General features: G+C 41.2%; 2 protein-coding genes across 3 annotated transcripts; both read right to left on the bottom strand.

The window, feature by feature from the left end:
• On the bottom strand, positions 1–3,740 carry LOC123991674 (lactoylglutathione lyase-like). Of its 2 annotated transcripts, none has more exons than XM_046293323.1 (6): positions 3,584–3,718; positions 3,116–3,312; positions 2,627–2,767; positions 2,164–2,231; positions 1,961–2,050; positions 1–1,774 (listed from the first exon to the last, which is right to left on the bottom strand). In XM_046293323.1, the coding sequence occupies exons 2-6, from the start codon at positions 3,190–3,192 to the stop codon at positions 1,632–1,634; spliced, it is 519 nt and encodes a 172-aa protein (XP_046149279.1). In that variant the 5' UTR covers positions 3,193–3,312; positions 3,584–3,718; the 3' UTR covers positions 1–1,631. The 2 variants fall into 2 exon arrangements, with proteins under 2 accessions (XP_046149279.1, XP_046149278.1); XM_046293322.1 differs by having other exon boundaries at positions 2–1,774; positions 3,116–3,198; positions 3,584–3,740.
• A 7,889-nt stretch (positions 3,741–11,629) lies between these two features.
• On the bottom strand, positions 11,630–15,872 carry LOC123990929. The gene is made up of 2 exons (XM_046291954.1): positions 13,053–15,872; positions 11,630–12,299 (listed from the first exon to the last, which is right to left on the bottom strand). The coding sequence occupies exons 1-2, from the start codon at positions 15,536–15,538 to the stop codon at positions 12,215–12,217; spliced, it is 2,571 nt and encodes an 856-aa protein (XP_046147910.1). The 5' UTR covers positions 15,539–15,872; the 3' UTR covers positions 11,630–12,214.
• Positions 15,873–21,177: the final 5,305 nt, after the last annotated feature.

Raw genomic sequence — 21,177 nt, 5'->3', positions numbered from 1 at the left:
AAGTAAGCGTTTCACTATATGGTCTACTACACCTGTTGTATTCGGCGCATGTGACTAATACAATTTGATTTGATTTATTTGGTCAAAATCAATTTTCTGCAACATGACAGTTTGCTAAGAGCTGGCAGCAAGCTGATAGGTTGGCTGTTGGAACCAATAAATGGCGCTTTACCATTCTTGGGTAGCGTAATTACTTTGGCTTCCCTCCAGGCCTGAGAACAAACACTTTCCTCTAGGCTCAGATTAGAGATATTACATTTAGGAGTGGCTATATAGTCAGCTACCGTTCTTAGTAGCTTTCCAACCAGGAGGTTTGTCATTATTAATCCATAACAATAATATTTCCACCTCTCCCCACTCTAAAAAAATCTAACTTACAATGGTTTTCTTTCATTATTCATTTTTTTTATGCATGAATACGATGACTCACTGTTCGTTGTTGGCATTTGCTGCCTAACTTTTCCCACTTTGCCATTTAAGTAATAATTGGCATCATCAAATGGTTCAAGATAAATGAGCCATCTGATTTGATGAAAGATGGAGTTTAATTTGTCTTTCTGCCCATAATTTCATTTAAAGTACTCCAAAGTTTTTTTTCCATCATTCTTTATTTCATTGATTCTTGGCTTCATAATACAGTTTCTTATTTTTTGTTGTTGTAGTTTATTCACATCATTTCTCAATTTGCAGTAAGTCTGCCACTCCTTTTGCCCCATCTCTTTCAACTATACAAAATACATCATACCGGTTTTATTTTTAAAGTTATATACCTTGAAAACGTGATTGCTGACATGCAAATTATTGTGGGACAATATCAACAATGGACTAACGAAACATATACCAACAGATAGTTTTTGGGTGGAGTTTTCTTTAAGTATATTTTCTTGAGATATGAAAAAGGAAGCATGTTCTCAGGAAGCATGTTCCTCAGCTGTGTATTTTTCCTTATGTGGAATAAACAATTATTATCATTGTCAACTTTCTCTTTCTCTGCACTCTTCTGAACAGGAATTCAGAAAGTACCTCAAAACATCTTTTTTGGCACTGAAATTATACTTATAGTGTACTTGATCACTCACAGCAGAGTTTCATTAAACAAATCAATGGTTCAACTTAAAAACAACTCTAAGTGTATTTTTAATGAATATACTAAAGTACAATTAAATTATATGAAGTATTTGTAAGTGTGTTTAAGTGTAATTATTATTATTATGATAATGAACATATAGTATACTAAAACACTGAAAACAATTAATTAAAAATACAATTGTAATAAGTGTGTTAAGTGTAATGATAGGTAACATATAGTTTAAAGACTGAAAATCAATGCATTTTAAGTACACTTGTAATAATTGTATTGAAGTGTAATGATATAATATGTATAGTAAACCTAAGATATACTAGAAAAGTACATCTCGTATTTGCAGTATATTATATGAACTTGTAGTATATTTAAGTATACGTCAGTATATTTGTAATATATTAAAATATACTTCCGCTATTGTTATTTTAAGTAGGCCTTCAGCGTGTATCTGTATGTGATCCCAATCGTAAGCAAATACTCAATCTTCACCTCTTAACTTCCTCACATAACACCCGTTGGTTCCTCCAATTTCTCTCTTACTTTTTCATCACATCCTTTTTCTGACCAAGTCAGTTTGTACTATCTCAGTTTGACGCTTGGATGACGTTACGGTGAACATGTTGTTTGGACTCAAAATCTCAATCCAGTATCCATCAGGATCCTGTATAAAGGCCAGTCCCTTCATTTTACCTGTGTGGAGAAAGAACTTTGAATGTTGCATCCACAAATTGAGAGAATACCAATAAAGCAGACTGATACAGATGAAAGTAAATTGTTATGTTTCCTACACACAAATGTGTTTTTCAGAGAGACCCTAAACATAACACAAAGTAATTGTGTGAGAGGTTTATGTCAGGGAAGAGAAAAAATAAATACCATCATCTGGCTTCTTAACAAATGTTACTCCTTTTTCTTCAAATACTTTGCAGGCTGCATAAACATCAGGTACAGCAATTCCGATGTGCCCTGTATGATAGAGTGGAGAGGAAACATTTAAATCATGTGAAATTGCCTCATGGTGGAAAAGGAAAATGGCACATTCAAAAGGTTGAATTTAAAAGATCACATCGTTTTCTCACCAAAACCTTTTGGCTCAGCGTTTCCGTTGTGATAAGATAGATTTTCATCTGATTCAGAGCCCCAGTTGCTGAAAGAGAAGAGAGTAAAGAGAAAAATATGGCATCACCATCATAGTATTGCGACAGGGTAGGAACCATCGTTTCTAATGAACATAGTAAGAAAAAAAATGACAGACATTGTTTTCAGAAGACAGACGGAAGACAGAGGGACAACTAATGAAACAAATACCGAAAGATCATTTTTGGGTGAAATCATTCTTTAACACCTATGAATGGGATACTTAAAGAGTTACTCATTGACAGCCCACGAGCTACTGATAGCTTGGCGATCTGCCTGTTGGACACCCCTGGTTTGATGTTACTGGATCATCTTCTATTATATTCCATTTTTACAGTTCACTTCATAGTTCTACTTACTAGCAGATCTGAAATCTATGTGCTTGGTTTTAAGTGGGGTGCCTACTGTGTGAGTTCAATGGTGGCTCGTCGGGAGAAAGTCCATGCTGTCTTGTCCTTTATGTCTGCAGGGATTTCCTTCTTTTCCTCATAACCCAGGAAGTAGAGTGTGAAACACATTGATGGGAAGTCTATTTTCTGCAGCAACCTGAGGCAAATAGCAATCACAACTGGTTCAACTGGTGGGACAATTGGAGGTGAAGATGGAGAATTACAACCCTCAAGGATCAATGAAAAGGTCACTACATCACATGCAAAAGCAGAGGTTCATTTCTCATAACTCTGAAGCATCCAGTTCAAACTGATCACTCTACATAAAGTTAAAATGGACAGGGCCACATTAACCACAAAGGTAGAAACACATGGGAGAAGTTTTAGTCGTAAACATATATAAATCACTATTTCTTGTTCCAGAGAATGAGAACTCATCTAGAGGGGTAGAGTACTTGGCCTGAAGCCCCTTCATCTTTGTGTGAGAGAGACGTCTGGGACTCACGTCATGCCCATGATGCGTGTGTAGAAGTCTAAAGACTTGAGTGGGTCTTTCACCCTCAGCATAGTTTGCTGCAACATGTAATCCTGGGGAGGGACAGAGGGAGACAGAGAGAAGAAGGGGGAGTGTCGGGACGAGTTGTTGCTTGCAAAATATGTCTTGACCCCCTTACTTCTCAGCTATGTTCTCAGCTTGCAACTCTAGAAGAAAAAGAAGAACTTAAACTAGAGCCAATACATTACTCAGTATAAGTAATTACATTCTAATGCCTGGGACTAGTTCCCTAAATGTTTTTTTCCATTGGTATTTGCTATAGGGGCTTGGCTATACAGCCTACAACTCACATAGCTGAGGCCGGAGACTCTTGCTCAACAACAGGTTTGCTGAGACAGACTGTGTCAAGTGAGTAAAATAAATCTACTGTGAATAAGTGACAAAGAAATGCTAGACATTCTACTGCGTGACACTAACCTGGGTGATAGGGTCCCCTTCTTTGCAGGCTGCGGACACAGCCTCATCCGTAAGTCCTTTATCTGTCATTTTGCAGTGAAAGACCAAATTGACAGCAGGCAAATTCACAGGCCGAGTAGCTTGGGATAGGCGCTCCCAAAGCTGACTGTGGCAAGTCGAGACAATTGACAGCGAAGTATGACACTCCCTAAAGTTGGCAGGTAGGAGGGGTTCACAAAAAAATGTAACCGAAAGCACTAGGAGAGTATGTTAGTTATAAGTGTATAACCAATGCCGAGGAGGTGTGCATTGCAATGGAGGCTACAACTGTCAGAAAGCCTACTCGGTTTTAAGTGACACAGGACCCTGGCAGAGTAGAGGAGTAGGTGCAGAAGGATCTATGACAACTTTCCCTGGTAAATAATACTGTTGGAGCTATAAATGTGTGAAAAAGCAGGCCCTTACAATCCCCACTGTTAGACGTTTCAAGAATGTGGAATTGAGTGATAGGTTAGACATGTAAATAACACGGAGGGCCTACACTGTATGTATGGTTGAATTAAATGGAATTAATGATTGAGTGGGCATGATGTAATTAAACATCCTAAAAATATATGTTTTGAAAAAAGCACATTCCTTTACCACTAGAGGTGCTTAAAAATCAATAGTTCAAAATTAGGATATTATTTTTGATGTTGTGTTGTTTTGACAAAATAGCAATATTATTTTTGCACTAGTAGGCTTTACCTGCACCAAACTCCCGTATTTTAACTTCCTAGCTTGTTCTCCATCTTCTGTATAAATAGGGAGCCAATTTGTTTTCAACAAATTCCAGTCTTAGCATCTGCTTCATCTTTTGCTTGTAAGCTGGAATCAGGAGGATATAATTATGGTCAGATTTGCCAAATGGAGGGGGAAGGAGAGCTTTGTACCTGTCTCTGTGTGTGGAGTAAAGGTGGTCTAGAATTTTTTTCCCTCTGGTTGCACATTTAACATGCTGATAGAAATGAGGTCAAATTGATTTAAGTTGCCCTGCATTAAAGTCCCCGGCCACTTGAGCCAATCAGTTGTGTTGTGACAAGGTACAGAAGACAGCCCTATTTGGTAAAAGACCAAGTTATTATTATGGCAAGAACAGCTCAAATAAGCAAAGAGAAATGACAGTACCAAGTTACTTTAAGACATGAAGGTCAGTCAATCTGCCAAATGGGAAAGTTTCTTCAAGTGCAGTTGCAAAAACCATCAAGTGCTATGATGAAACTGGCTCTCATGAGGACCGCCACAGAAAAGGAAGACCCAGAGTTACCTCTGCTGGAGAGGACAAGTTCATTAGAGTTACCAACCTCAGAAATTAAAGGCCAAATAATTCCTTCACACAGTTCAAGTAACAGACACATCTCAACATCAACTGTTCAGAGGAGACTGCGTGAAGCAGGCCTTCATGGTCAAATTACTGCAAAGAAACCTCTACTAAAGGACACCAATCAGAAGAAGAGACTTGCATGGGCCAAGAAACACGAGCAATAGACATTAGACCAGTGGAGATCTCTCCTTTGGTCTGATGAGTCCATATTTGAGAGTTTTGGTTCCAACCGCCATGTCTTTGTGGGACACAGAGTAGGTGAACGGATGATCTCTACATGTGTGGTTCCCACCATGAAGCATGCAGTAGGAGGTGTGATGGTGTAGGGGAGCTTTGCTGGTGACACTGTCTGTGATTTATTTAGAATTCAAGGCACACTTAACCAGCATGGATACCACAGCATTCTGCAGCAATACACCATCCCATCTGATTTGCGCTTAGTGTGACTATCCTTTGTTTTTCAACAGGACAATGACCCAACACGCCTCCAGGCTGTGTAAGGGATATTTGTCCAAGAAGGAGAGTGATGGAGTCCTGCATCAGATGACCTGGCCTCCACAATCACCCGACTTCAACCCAGTTGAGATGGTTTAGGATGAATTGAACCGCAGAGTGAAGGAAAAGCAGCCACCAAGTGCTCAGCATATGTGGGAACTCCTTCAAGACTGTTGGAAAAGCATTCCGGGTGAAGCTGGTTGAGAGAATTCCAAGAATGTGCAAAGCTGTCATCAAGTAAAAGGGTGGCTACTTTGAATAATCTATAAATGCAGAGGATGCGCACAGTGCGCACAGTGCAACAATATGATGAAGTGTGAATATTTCTGCCACCCACATACAGGAAAACGGTTCCAAATAAATGTCATTATTACGTGTTCCACCACCCATGTTATTTACATTATTAAATGCCCATGTGGGATGTGCTATGTAGGTAAAACCTCTCGTTCTCTCAAACAGAGAATCAGTCAACATAAAAGTTCAATCAGGAGAAATGACAGGGATTATCCAGTTGCAGTGCATTTGAATGACCTAAAGCATGACATTTCTACCATTAGATTTTGTGGCATAGAGAGAGTTAAGATATCAGAGGGAGGTGATATTAATAATACTCTGAGTAAAAGATAATACTTTTGGATTTTTACCCTCCAGACATTATTTCCTAAAGGTCTTAATGATGAAATGTCTATGTATGTTATGTTGTAAATGAGAATATGAATTATGCCCCCATTTCAGATTTTTCATATGATGTACCCAATAATTAATGAAAACTTGCTTGGTAGGTCTATATCCTCATTGTGGTTTTACAGACGTGTTTAATACGTCTTATTTACACACTTTATTTGAATATTTATGAAATGCATATTGTTATATTTGGTAGCACTTATTTATTTTTCCTTTGCCTCCAACCACTTCGATGCGTGGAACGGATGTGGGTGGGGCCAGGTCTACAAAAGGGTGCTAATTTAAAAAGAAAAAACTCACAAAAGCTCTGACAAAGGCTGTGAGGCCGATACGTAAGCTTATTAAAAAAGATCAGTGCTACTATCAAGAGCAGTGTGTGGTTTCCTTTTTCCTTCATCCTGTTCAACTGTTACCATGCACCTGCAAAAAAGATCGCTCAGATGTGCGAGTGCCTTTTGAATTAAGAATCTATAATCTAAAATATTTTGATTTGTTTAACACTTTTTTGATTACTACATGATATTTGTTACTTTATAGTTTTGATGTGTTCACTATTATTCTACAATGTAGAAAATAGTAAAAATAAAGAAAAACCCTTGAATGAGTAGGTGTGTCCAAACTTTTGACTGTTACTTTATATATATATAAAACAGGCAACCCAAATATTTTGGCATTAATAAGTGTCACATATCAGTTTGTAAACAATGTAAATAAACAATCATTGAGTTAATAAAGCAGCATACAAACATGATGTCATTTTTGCTTTCTTGACTAAGGCAGCTCCAAAATGAAGGCGTTTCAGCCTAGCTCAGTGCTTTCTGTGGTGGAGGGGCAGCCAGCAGAGAATACAGAGCGTGGGGTTTGGTAATGCTCTCTAGTTGTCGTGTGATTTGCTCAGTGTTCTGATGCCATGAGGATACTAAAGTCACCACAAAATCAAAGGGAGAGCTCGAAAATTCAAGCCCATTGGGTGCTGTTATAGAGTTACATCAGAAATGCCCATCCTAGAAGGCTAAAGGTCATAAAATGACGTTAAAACACGTTATATCTACCGTAGCTTTAATTGTATTGATCATGTCAACATCATACTTTCAAAATCTTGGCAAGCAAGCTAGCAGTTATCATCATGAATCAAGTCGACAAACTACTTGCAAATTCTTTTCAATCCTTTTCATATAAAGAGAAATTATAGATAAGACGTATTGGTGCTCATCGGCCATGAACATTAGACAACAAGTTGAAAATCGCAAATTCAACAATGAATGGTTTGGAAGAAATCATTGTCGAACTGAAAACATTGCAAAGCAATCAGTCTGGGTTTAAGGGTCTCTTTTCCAAGCTTAAAATGATAAACATTTGACATTGGACATACTGTCAATCCAGCATGACTTTTGCCACGTTCAAAACAACTGGAAACTCGGAACTAGGAAATCTCAGACTTTAGTGAGTTCAAGACAACTGGGAATTTGGGGGAAAAAACAAGCTTGGACTGGGAAAATAAGTTTTGAATGGTCATCGAACTCGGAATTCGGAGTCAAGAACTCTTTGCCTCTTTCTAGAGCTCCGACCTGAAGATTACTGACATCATGATTCAGTATAGTTTTTTTCTTCAGATTTCCCAGTTGTCTTGAAAGTGCCCTAAGTCCAGAGAATGGTAGACATTGATGAATGGTAGACATTGATGAACCTTCCTGTTCAAGTGAGCACAGCACAACACGTCGAGCCCAAAAATGTATGGTATGCCGCTGCATAAATGATGTAATATGCCAGGGAGATTTGTATAATGTAGCTAAGAAAGTAACACTAAGTGTATGTTGTGTAGTAAGCTGTTTGTAGCCCATGTGCCTCATCCTAAAAATTTGGTCCCTTTCCTCCACATAACTTAGCCTACTGTTCTGACTTGGTGGCGCACATGTAGCCTATAGCCTGTTTTAGAGAAATGCCATCATTGAATATTATAAGAGCTTTCATTGTCTGCTTATATGCCCCCTTTATTTATCATACGGTTCTGACTTGGTATACAGGGAGAATACTGTAAAACGGCCCATGTTCTGAAATCTGACACTGTACAATTAAAAAAAGCTGAACAAATAGTTATATTGACTACGTCCGTCCTAGCTCACTCCTTAATGTCTTACCTGAAATTACGGATGGCCTCTTATCCACTCATTGTCCTCTTATACCATAGTTTGTACATCTCAATTGTCAGTCAAACCACATTTGTTTAAGCAAGTCAGCCATATCAGCTATGTTTTTTAAAGGCAGTAAATTAAGATGAATGAACTGTTTCTCTACCAGACAAAGCTCCGCTGATAGCCAGGTGTAGCGGCGGTAAGGATTCACTCCATGGTGCTGAAAAGAAAGTTCTGCTGTTGGGACAGCTTTATGTATGCCCTAACATACCTCCTTACAGTTTGTGGGCACCGTTTGTCACCGTTGTAGTGCAATTAATGTTGTGATGTGTAGAGGCTTTGCTGGCATGGATCTAATAAATATTTGGGGAGTTCGCCCCACCAAGATTAACATGCTAAAATCGCCGCTGCTAATAATGAAAGAAAATCATTGTAATTTTGAATTCTGTAAAGTTAATGTGGTTGAGGTGGGAAAATGATTGTCGTCCATTTAAGTGATAATGCCCAAGAAGCCGGTGTTTGGACGATTTATCGGCACGGGTGTTGTTTTGTCTCGGGCCGGCAAAACGTGCCAATATATCCTCCAAACACAGGCTTCTAGGGCATTATACAACAGGTTACCAATGTAATTAAATAATGATTGACATATTATAATTAAAAACGTTATTTAGTTACTATTTCATCCTTCCTACCAGATATAGTCCCGAAACAAATCTAGGGTTGCTACCCAAGCAGGCTGGTCATTCGTTTTATTGGTTCCGTTGCCAGAGACGCGACCCAGTCGTTCAGTCTTTTTGTTCTGTATTTACGGACGCGACCCAGTCGTTCGTTCTAAATGTTCCATTGTCATACTGGCTGGCAACATTCTTATTTATCCCTTGCCTGCTAGCTAGCCAACTAATTTAGTTACGTCAAACAGCATAGACAGAATAACAGCAGCAGCTGCATTTGTTTATTAAGCTATTTTTTTGTGACATGTATTTGGATACGTCTATAACGATGAGCTGATGAGGCACTATTTCACCTGCCATAGAAAATGTGCTCTCTTGTTAGGACACTTTTCAGAGGAACTAGCCAACCACACAGAGCTCTAACACTAACTTCAAACTGAAGCTGGAAAGACTGTTTCGTTTGACCTTTTTTTCAATTGACATTTCTTTGTATATATCCATAAAAAAAATGATGCCAGCTGATTCATGATTTCGACTGGCTGAGAAACGCTGCCTGCCTCTCTCTCGTCCACCCCGACCCCTACACGGTCATTACAATGGGACAGTTTGAAATGTAACATTTAAACAATGTTGTAAATGTCAGAGAGACAGACATCAAGGTTTATACAAATCTCTGCTGTTGAAAACTAAATGTTAGTGTAAAAGAAATGTGAGATAATGTCTAGATTCTTTTTATAGTGGAGAGCTGATGATACAGTGGATTGCGCAGTCAGATGGAACAGAGTAAATAGGTATTTTAACGTCATAGATTTAACCGGTGCTAATTTGTGGAATAGACAAAGTCTAGAATGCGCTTTTAACCAATCAGCATTCAGTATTTAATACTTAAATGGAAAGCTACTGAACATGGTAGCGGACTATATTGCCACTCCTATTTTTAATCTTACCTGGAGGGAAACCAAAGTAATTCCGTTACCCAAAAATGGTAAAGCACTGGTTATATCAGTTGACCAATCAGCTTGCTGCCGGCTCTTTGCAAACTTTTGGGAAAAATTGTGTTTGACCAAATATAATGCTATTTTTCTGTAAACAAATTAACAACATACACTCAGCATGCTTAAAGAGAAGGGCACTCAACATGTACTGCACTGACACAAATTACTGATGATTGGTTGAAGGAAATTGATAATAAGAAATTTGTGGGAGCTGTACTCTTAGATTTCAGTGCAGCCTTTTGATATTATTTACCTTAACCTGTTGTTGAAAAAACATATGTTGTATGTCTTTTTAAGTTCTGCAATATAGTAAATAGGTTATTCAAATTCCATATCAATTCAAATTGTTTTAGAAAATGAGCAGTTTACTCTTTCCTGAGGAAGACATACTCCATTATCAGGTCAATTAAAAAACAAGTGTATAACCTATAACAACAGAATATAACCTATAATGATTGTCATGCCAGAGGTGTCATGCCCATAGGGGGCACAAGGGCATGTGCCGCCTCAGATTTCTCCTTTTACATTTTATTTATTTATTAATAACTAAACTTGATTTTTTTTTAGCCCACGTTTGATCACAATTATTTAGAACGAGATCTGTCAGCTGTATTTTGTGCACTGACTGGACCAGACAAAGAATACCTCCCCATTCTCCCTAGTAAGTGTTTCCTTCCAAGGTGCACCACGGAGCAAAGACATGCTAGGTAGGATTCTAGATACTCTAGTATCTAGTGCGTGCAGATATTATCATCAGTGGAAGAGGAGAGAGAGTGTCGAGTGACACACACATGGGGGTTTGATCTGATTTTAGCTGCAGGTGATGGGCAGGACTCGTAGGGGGTATATTTGTAAATTAATTTGATCAATCTACCGTATGCACCATACTGATTCCTTCTTGAATAAATAAAACTAATACATTGTGTTGTGTATCTGTAATACTAGCCACCTAGCTTGCTAGCTAGACAGCTGGATAGGTTCCCAATCTCCCAACATCCTAACTAGCTACCAAGCCGTTTCAGGCTATCAATCAAGTTAATCAAGTTGTCTAAGCGTCTTAGCTGGCATGTTTTAACTATTGGATCATGATACTGTATACCAGTGTGGCAGTTGTACTAAACTCGTAAGGCATAAAAGTTCCTAAATAATCAATGTGTATCATTAATTCAATTGAACAGGTAAACATTATGCATAATTATTATGGAAAGGGCTGTTTCAGGTGTTTGACTACCCCCCTCAATCCTCACATACTTTGTGCCCCCTCTAAAACAATGGGTACATAATGCCACTGGGTGTCACGCCCTGACCATAGAGAGCTGTTTATTCTCTGTTGGTTGGGGCGTGTTAGTGACTAGGGTGGGTCATCTAGGTGATTAATGGTTTATTTTGGCCTGGGATGGTTCCCAATCAGAGACAGTTGTTTATCGTTGTCTCTGATTGGGGATCATATTTAGGCAGCCATTTCCTCATTGTGCTTTGTGGGATCTTGTCTACAGTTAGTTGCCTGTGTGCACACGAGTAGCTGTCCGTCCGTCGAGTTTCTATTAATTAAAATATGTGGAACTCTACGCACGCTGCACCTTGGTCCAATCATTTTGACAAATGTGACACTGGGACTCATGCTCACAGAGAATTGTATGTGAGAGGAATCAGGAAGCTATTTATGGCTGGGTGAGGTAATGTGCTGTTTAAGTTACTACTCTTCTCATGAAGCACAGACAACAAAAAAATGTACAACATTTCTTAGGAACAAAGTTAGGAAGAAGTAGAATTAAACTAAATACAAAAAAGGTGACTATGAATAACAATAATAATAAAACAACATTTATAAGCAAACACTGTAGTTACTGTATAACAAAAATGCCAACAGTTCAAACACAAATGCTAATTCAAAAACAGTATGACATGAACAGGAAACAAATAATTTTACCAGTATATAATTAGTCATAGTCAATCATACATTTTCATTTTCACCAATGTATTGACAGATTGCAAATATTATTATTATCATATATTATATCATTATTAATCTTCAACAAATCCTAATTTAGTACATTTTATTGTTTGTTGGAATAACGTTTTCAGTAATTACTGTAAAACTTAAGATTTCAGAGGAAGTTATAGAACTAACACATGTATTTAGTATTTTTCTCCATTGCAACCTAACACACTTTCTTAGAATAAACGTCTTCTCTCATTAGAAGAGATGGAAAACCTCTAGCTTTCAGAGTCCTAATCCATAATCCCTTTCTATGCTCAATCATCACCCTCTAATTCGCTTGGTAGATTCTGCCCTGGCAGGCTGCCATGAACTACTGCTCAGGGTTCAAGTCAGTAGGAGCAGCATCACTTGGATCTGATTGGTTCTCCCCTTCTGTCACAAGACCCTTGACCATCCTATAAAACAACAGGAAAAGAATAGGCTTCAGTGCATGGGTGGATTATGTGGGGTAGCGGACCAGGTAGCTGAGAGATGCAGTGGGGAAGGAGAGCTAATCTGTTCAGGATTATGCCAAAAGGTGGTTTTCAAGTTAAATCTGGAGCCAGTAGGTAGGGTGTGTGGGTGATGGTGATGGAAACACTGCTAACAGGATATTGGGTTAAAAAACAGATGCCAGCATTCCGGAGTCGCCTCTTCACTGTTGAAGTTGAGACTGGTGTTTTGCGGGTACTATTTAATGAAGCTGCCAGTTGAGGACTTGTGAGGCATCTGTTTCTCAAACTAGACACTCTAATGTACTTGTCGTCTTGCTAAATTGTGCACCGAAGCCTCCCACCTCTTTCTATCCTGGTTAGATCTTCAGTTTCTTGGCAATTTCTCGCATGGAATAGCCTTCATTTCTCAGAACAAGAATAGACTAGTGAGTTTCTGGCCATTTTGAGCCTGTAATCGAACCCACAAATGCTGATGCTCCAGATATCAACTAGTCTAAAGAAGGCCAGTTGTATTGCTTCTTTAATCAGAACAACAGTTTTCAGCTGTGCTAACATAATTGCAAATCGGTTTTCAAATGATCAATTCGCGTTTTAAAATGACAAACTTAACATGCACACGATGGTGCACGCGGACGCCTCCCGGAGCCTGTTTGATCATCACATAAGGTGCATTGAACTTTTAGCTAGACCCAGGGAGTAAAGGGAGACACTCACCTCTCACTGTTATTGGTGATATTTGACGCACTTCCTCCAATCCTGGCCTGTGATGTGCCTGGGACAAGGGACTCGTCTCGTTGTGTCATCAGGCTGGGTCTCTGGTCAGACTGGCTGCGCCTACTGACAGTCTGGGACCCTCGTGTGGACAGCCTTCCCCGGGAGGGCTCACCATAGACCCTGGGTAGCGTAGAGCTACAGGAGGGGGTCCAAATCTGGGAGTTCGATTGGCTATTTTGACAGAACACCGATCGGGCATCATTGAAGGACACTGAGGGTGACCTGTCTTCTTCACCACTCTTCTCTGTGCTCAATCTCAGGACCCGGGGTGAGGATGGACGTGAAGGTGGATTAGGCTGTGATAAAGCAGGGGGGATTGGTAGTTCTTGTTGAATAGAGGGACAAGAGGGTGGTAGGCGAACTCTGTAGACTGTTGGGATGGTTGGTGGCATGCTGGTGGGGTAACACCCCCCCCCATAGTGGTTGCTGCTTCCTTGCCTGAGGCTCACCCCAGCTCTAAGGGGTCCTCGAACCCCCTGATCAGGTCTCGTAGGAGTAGATTCAGTTGCATTCCGCAGGTGGATGATCTTGCAGGCCTGACTGTATAGCGATGTAGCCTGATGATCTCCCCTCACCATGGTATCTTGCCTGATTGGTCCGACACTGCCACGGTTGGGCAGAACCGTCATGGTCTGCAACGAGGCCCTCAGGCGCTGACAGGTGGTGCTTGTTTGGTGTGGCACAGGGTGGCCCCTACTGGTGATGTCCTCCTCTTCCCCGCCCTGATCATCCGGGTTCTCCTCGTTGCTCTCATAGGAGTTGTCCATCAGGACCTCAGGGGGAGGTGGGGGCAGGTAGTCCACATCTAGGTCCTCCCTGCCTTCCACTGGCCAGGGAGGACCTGGAGTTTCACTCCTCCTAGACCCCCTAAAGTGTGTACTAGTGAGACTTTGGACTTGTCTAACATCCGTCCCACCACTGAATGTGTTTATGAGTCTTTTGACGGAGTTGCGGCCAGGGGGTTGTGGTGCTATAGCTGGTAGAGAAGTTGGTGTTTGGTTTGCCTTCGCGGACCCTTTGAGTTTATATCTAGAAACCTTCCTCCTTCCTGAAGAGTGTCTCCTCAGAGTGTCGTCTCCCATCCGCTGGTCCAGATCTTTCTGTTGCAGCTCCTGAACATCGAAAGATTCTATAGACTGTGAGTGTGGCGGTCTCACTGGCCTGCCCAAGGGGGCAGCGGTCTGGGGTTGTTTGGGTGGCTGCCTCTCACTGCACTTGGGGGTCTGAATGGGGTCTGACGAGGAAGAGTTGGACCGCACCCTCCCTGACCTCTCTTCATCCTCCTCATCTTCATCATCATCCACTTCCTCATTTTCCTCCTCACTTTTATTAAGGCACACCTTGTCAGGTGAATGGCTTAGGGGTGTGGGGCGAGCACTGCCACCGGGCCTAGAACTCCCCCGTTGGCGACGTTGACGCTCTGATCCCGTCAGCGACTCATTCTCTCCCCCAATGCCGCTGTCCTCGCTGTGAAGAGACAAGTCATCGAGGTTGCACTTGGCGGCTGCCTCCATGCATTCCCGCACCTGGCTCAGACGCACCTCTACCGCTCGCTTGGCCTGCAGCCTCTTGCCCAGTAGTTTAGATAGCGAGGCAAAGTAGTCTGCCGCCTCTTCCAGTGCGGTGTCTCCCAGGCGTTGGACCGAGCTCCCCACCAGCTTAAACTTTTCAGTGGAATCCTGGAGCAGCTGCTGCAGCAGGTCTGGCGGGGGTTCTGATGGGTCAGCACTGGGCTTGGCAGGGATGGGATATGGGGCCCTTGTCTTGGAGGGCCAGGCCATGTGGTTGCCATGTTCCTTCAGCATCAGCTCGCCATCATCAGCCATCTCCTCTAGGGCCTGGTTGACCTCCTCGAAGAGCATTACAATGACTGTTATGATGGGCTGCAGGGAGAGGTGGGTCTGGGCGACCTGGTCCAGCATCTCCAGCAGGGTCTCACACTTGGAGATGTTCGGGTTCAGGTATTTATAGGCGGCCTGGTGAGCTCTCACAATGTGTATGGGGAGGTCCACCTTCCCCTGCATGATGGAGGTATTTATCTCCTTTTCTTTTCGGCAACCCTGTTTGACGCCCTTATTTTTCCTTTGCTGCTCTACCTTTTTCACCTGCTTTTCCAGTAATTTCTCACCCTGTATGTCTCTCACCTGACATGTCATTTTGACCTCGATTTCAGAGACAGCCCCTGGGTTTGACACAACGGCTGTGTTGGGGGCCATGTCCGACACTTTGCCCAGAGGGGCAATAGGATTCACCTCTGATAATGAGAATTCCTCTAAATCTTTGTCAATATCCATATCGTCAATATCTTGGTTTTCTCCCTCAACAGGTTTGATGTCACCCAACTTTGGTGGTCCTGGCAGCGGATCCTTGTGGATCCCATCTGCGACCCCGGGGAAAAGCTGACCCTTGGATGGGGAACAGCCCATTTTTACGTCCAGATGTCGGAAAAATAGTTTTGATTTAAGTTCTTTGTTTACGATGTAATTTCAATAAAGAGATACAGAACCAAATCTTTAACCGCTTACGTGTGGATAGTCTTGCTCATCCATTGGTGCGTATGTCTGATTGCCTTTGAAAACTTGTGTGTTCAGCAGGGTGCGTATCTTACAAAAACTTAACAGCAATTCAACTTCTCAATCCATCTTCTTTACTGGGTTCTTCAATAGATGGCTCATACCGACTATCTATCATTTTTAACATTCTTCTGTGTTTCGTGGATGTGCAGTCCGGCTGAGGCTTCTGGAAGCTATGCAGTCCTCCCCAACGAAACGGAGCGAGAGAGACTGAGGAGATAAACGGATCAAGTAGGATTGGAGGACTCATGCACACAGATGGTCACATTAAGTGAATGATGCACGCACGCACGCACACAAATGCACATAATACTAAGCCCATCAAGGTAATCGGGGCCAAGTTTGTCAGGTGTCTTTTTCAACCTCTTCCACCATAGGTCTAATGAATGTTTACAGGCAACAGGCAACAGTGGAGTTAAGATACGGGTCAAATCAGAGACAGGAAGCTGCCCATGTTCTCTAGTTGAGTTACTTTGTTTTGTTCCCAACTATCCAACTATTCTTGTTCACAGACACATACCACACTCTGCTCCGTGTGTCCTGTAAAGTTTCCCTTGTCTTGTGGTTCTAAATGTACAGACGTGTTATTTACTGAATTGAAAAACCGATATAAAGTCATCTACAAGTTCTAAGTTCATTTTGATAATAAATCAAACCAATTGATCAAACCAACGGTCCATACTGAATTGCAATACATACAAGTTTGAATATAGTTATGATTGATCAGTAGACACCAGAAGTCATAAAATACAGGGTACATTGAGATGTTATGTTTATAGTTTCACTAACACCTCTGTTAATCTTCTTTCTGAGCAAAGTGACATCAGGGAGCGAGCTTTGCGAGAATTGAAACCCCCCTCGCTCCAAAGCTGAACATTTCCCAGTGAGGTGTATTTTATAACCTTGAATTCCTCTTCTGGTGCGTGCCTGTCAAGTTTCCCAGAAGAGACACATGATTGTGATTATGATACTCTACACAGACGGAAATTAATGAACCACAACAGGGATCATTATGCTAAATTAGACATGCTGTATTTTCTCAGTGCCTAATCTACTCATACCAAAGCATACATAAAAACCTGTTTGCTCTGCTTGGATCGTATACATTTAGACATATTGAATGTCACAGCTGCTGTCATACACTGGACAGGTCATACTTGTGGGCATACATCAGGGCTAAGATAGGAATCCAGGGTAATCATGCCCAGTCTGAGCCCATAGCCAACTGTCTCAACACAGTTAGTATCTCACTGTAATCCCTGCCACACCTGGTTAGTCAGGTGCACACACAAATGTAGGCTACCAGGAAATCACCTCCCACTGGGCACAAACTGCTTTAATCAACATTGTTTCAGCGTCATTGTTCGATGTATTTTGTGATGTGGAATCTAGCTGGAAAATACATTGGATTTGTTGTTTTGAGGCTGGCATTTCAACCACAGGATTTTGTCATCATGGTAACCAGATTTCAACAGACAAACCTTGTATAAAATATGTTGAATTTCTACCTTTAAAACACTGTCAGATCTTCAACATTATATCCACTATCAGAAAACGAACTAAAGGCTGGGCAGCTCCTCCTACTGCAGAATGTATCCACAGCTACCCTTTGGTTTCCCATCCAGGTTTTTAACCCAGTACAACCCTGCTTAGCTATGATATTTGTCACTGACTATTACCAATGTGCTATCATGAAAATGATTGAGAGGTCTCCACTTAAACTAAATAGATTCACTGTTGCTATCGAAGTCATTCCAAAGGATAGGTTTAACAGAGCAAATTAAATGTAACCATACTTTATCACACATACTGTATATCATCATTGAAGCTATTTAGGCCTATATAGCATTTGCAAAGTCATCAACAGCTATCGTTTCAATTGAACCTAGAATTAAACTAAAATACAATACAACAGGCCTAAGATTTCAAGATCTGGTTGATATCAAAATGTATATTTAATGATACTGGATTGTGTTTGGTTGTCAATGCAACCAAAAATCAAAGTTAAAGAATAGGACTAAAATCAAATCAAACTTAATTTAAGCATACAAATACACGGGATGGAGCTAAACACAAGCAAAATCCTAGAGGAAAACCTGGTTCAGTCTGATTTCCACCAGATCTATGATCAACAACCAATTTGACAGAGTTTGAAGAATTTTATAAAGAATAATACAATAATTGGCAAATGTTGCACATTCCAGGTGTGGAAAGCTCTTAGAGACTCCAGAAAGAGTCACGGCAGTAATCGCTGGCAAAGGTGCTTCTACAAAGTATTGACTCAGTGGTGTGAGATACTTCTGTATTTCATTTTCAATAAATTAGCAAACATTTCTAAATCCTTTTTTTCCCCGCACTTTGTCATTATGGGGTATTGTGTGTAGATGGGTGAGAGGGGAAAAAAAACTTTCATCCATTTTGAATGTGTTTTCGGGCCCTCCCTTGGTCGTATTCTCACGGGGCAGAAATCTCAGAGATGAATTGGTAAACTCTGATTTACCACCCCAAGATATCTCTGCACCAACTTCTATTTACATCCCTACTGGATGGAAACTACAAGTTGTACTCAATGCAATGGCACTTATAAATGTAGATCCTTTAAACACCCTCAAACAGGGAAACAGACCCCAATCAAAGGTGTAATCACGTGCTCCACTAAGGCAGTTATTTATCTTATAACTTGTCCTTGTGGTTAAAAACATGTAGGTTAAAACAAAGTATGAATTAAAAGTATGAATCTCTGGGGCATCGTAGCTGCATTTTAATGAAGTACGCTGAGAGTCGGGAGGCAAGTTCAGGGAGTGAATACATTTCATCAATAAATGATCATAAGAAACACAAACAGTGCACCGACATTTCACAGGAACATAAATAATAACGCCTGGGGAAGGAACCAAAGGGAGTGACAGATATAGGGAAGGTAATCAAGGAGGTGATGGAGTCCTGGTGAGTGTCATGAGGTGCTGGTGCGCGTGATGGTGACAGGTGTGCGGGATAATGAGCAACCGGATGACCTAGAGGCCGGAGAGGGAGCAAAGGTGACAGTACCCCCTTCCCGATGTGCGGCCCCAGCCGCAGGACCCAGACCAAAGGGACGATCCGGGGATCAGGAGCGACTGGCCACGTCCGCTGAGGTGTCAAGCCGGCTCATACTGCTCTGTCTACTAGAGATGAATGTACTTTGGTTCGATAAGTGCAAATCAATCCCAGAACAACAGCTAAAGACCTTATGAAGATGCTGGAGGAAACAGGTACAAAAGTATCTATATCCACAGTAAAATGAGTCCTATATTGACATGACATGAAAGGCCGCTCAGCAAGGAAGAAGCCACTGTTCCAAAACCGACATAAAAAAAGCCAGACTTCGGTTTGCAACTGCACATGGGGACAAAGATTGTACTTTTTAGAGAAATGTCCTCTGGTCTGACTCAGTTACACCAGCTCTGTCAGGAGGAATGGGCCAAAATTCACCCACCTTATTGTGGGAAGCTTGTGGAAGGCTACCAGAAACGTTTGACCCAAGTTAAACAATTTAAAGGCAATGCTACCAAATACTAATTGAGTGTATGTAAACTTCTGACCCACTGGGAATGTGATAAAAGAACTAAATGCTGAAATAAATAATTCCCTCTACTATTATTCTGACATGTCACATTCTTAAAATAAAGTGTTGATCCTAACTGACCTAAGACAGGGGATTTTTACTAGGTTTAAATGTCAGGAATTGTGAAAAACTGAGTTTAAATTTATTTGGCTAAGGTGCATGTAAACTTCCGACTTAAACTGTAAATACCAACTCTATATTTGAAAATGCCCCAAAAAACTCTACATACACTAACTCTATTAACACACGGCAAACCCGACTCAATATCTAATCTCTGTCAAAACACTAGCACGTTTTTTCTATCCAGGAGGAACAAATAGTATTTTGAAAGTCGTTGTGCTATGATTGACTAACAGTTTATAGCATTACAAAACTGCATTACTTTTCATGTCTCAGTTCTACCTGCTAACAACAGGCAATACGAAATGCATTGTTTTTTATAAATCAGTTTCCTTTTACTGTAAACCACTCTACATTTTTTGGTTGAGTGTCGAATGTGTGCATTTTTGGCAACAATGCTATCTAAAAGTGAATGAGTCATCTTTACTTTATAGAATGTACAGCAGAAACAAATAGTGACAGAATTGCTGCAGTAAAAGCTTTATTAGCAACAAGAAATTGCTGCCAGTGATCAACAACACATCCAACATACATGGCCTTTGGTTCAACAACACATCCAACATACATGGCCTTTGGTTCAACAACACATCCAACATACATGGCCTTTGGTTCAACAACACATCCAACATACATGGCCTTTGGATCAACAACACATCCAACATACATGGCCTTTGGTTCAACAACACATCCAACATGCATGGCCTTTGGATCAACAACACATCCAACATACATGGCCTTTGGATCAACAACACATCTAATATACATGGCCTTTGGTTCAACAACACCTTTGGTTCAACAACACATCTAATATACATGGCCTTTGGTTCAACAACATGGCCTTTGGAACATACATGGCCTTTGGTCAACACACATGGCCTCCAACATACATGGCCTTTGGTTCAACAACAACACATCAACAACAACATACATGGCCTTTGGTTCAACAACACATCCAACATGGCCTTTGGTTCAACAACACATCCAACATACATGGCCTTTGGTTCAACAACACATCCAACATACATGGCCTTTGGATCAACAACACATCCAACAAACATGGCCTTTGGTTCAACAACACATCCAACATACATGACCTTTGGTTCAACAACACATCCAACATACATGGCCTTTGGTTCAACAACACATCCAACATACATGGCCTTTGGTTCAACAACACATCCAACAACACATGGCCTTTGGTTCAACAACACATCCAACATACATGGCCTTTGGATCAACAACACATCATCTAATATACATGGCCTTTGGTTCAACAACACATCTAACACACATGGCCTTTGGTTCATCAACAACACATCCAACATACATGGCCTTTGGTTCAACAACACATCCAACACACATGGCCTTTGGTTCAACAACACATCCCTTTGGTTCAACAACACATCCAACATACATGGCCTTTGGTTCAACACATAACATGGCCTTTGGATCAACAACACATCTAATATACATGGCCTTTGGGGGGGGCCTTTGGTTCAGTAGGGGGGATAGGAAAGGGGAGTAGGGGGAAACGCTTGGCCTGCCTTAGGGGAGATGTCTCTGCAGGGGGCATAGGAAATTTGGGTGAGTAGGGGGAGGGGAGTAGGGGGTAGGAAAGGGGAGTGGGGGGTAAGGGGGGGAGTAGGGGGTAGGAAAAGGGGAGTAGGGGGGAGGGCAGTAGGGGAGTAGGAAAGGGGTGGTAGGGGGAGGGGAGTAGGGGGAGGGCAGTAGGAGGAAAGGGGAGAGTAGGGGGGAAAGGGGAGTAGGG

The sequence above is a fragment of the Oncorhynchus gorbuscha genome, linkage group LG12 (assembly GCF_021184085.1).
Source record: "Oncorhynchus gorbuscha isolate QuinsamMale2020 ecotype Even-year linkage group LG12, OgorEven_v1.0, whole genome shotgun sequence".
NCBI lineage: Eukaryota > Metazoa > Chordata > Actinopteri > Salmoniformes > Salmonidae > Oncorhynchus > Oncorhynchus gorbuscha.
The sequence above is the reverse complement of the archived record's forward strand: the minus strand, read 5'-3'. Positions and strand labels throughout refer to the sequence as shown.

Coding starts and splice junctions, on each gene's coding strand:
- LOC123990929 (XM_046291954.1), bottom strand. CDS start 15,538: ATGGGCTGTTCCCCATCCAAGGGTCAGCTTTTCCCCGGGGTCGCAGAT. Junction 12,300..13,052: donor ATCACCAATAACAGTGAGAG/GTGAGTGTCTCC, acceptor GTTGTTTTATAG/GATGGTCAAGGGTCTTGTGA.
- LOC123991674 (XM_046293322.1), bottom strand. CDS start 3,652: ATGACAGATAAAGGACTTACGGATGAGGCTGTGTCCGCAGCCTGCAAA. Junction 3,199..3,583: donor AAGGGGACCCTATCACCCAG/GTTAGTGTCACG, acceptor GTCCCTCCCCAG/GATTACATGTTGCAGCAAAC. Junction 1,775..1,960: donor TGTTAAGAAGCCAGATGATG/GTATTTATTTTT, acceptor TTCTCCACACAG/GTAAAATGAAGGGACTGGCC.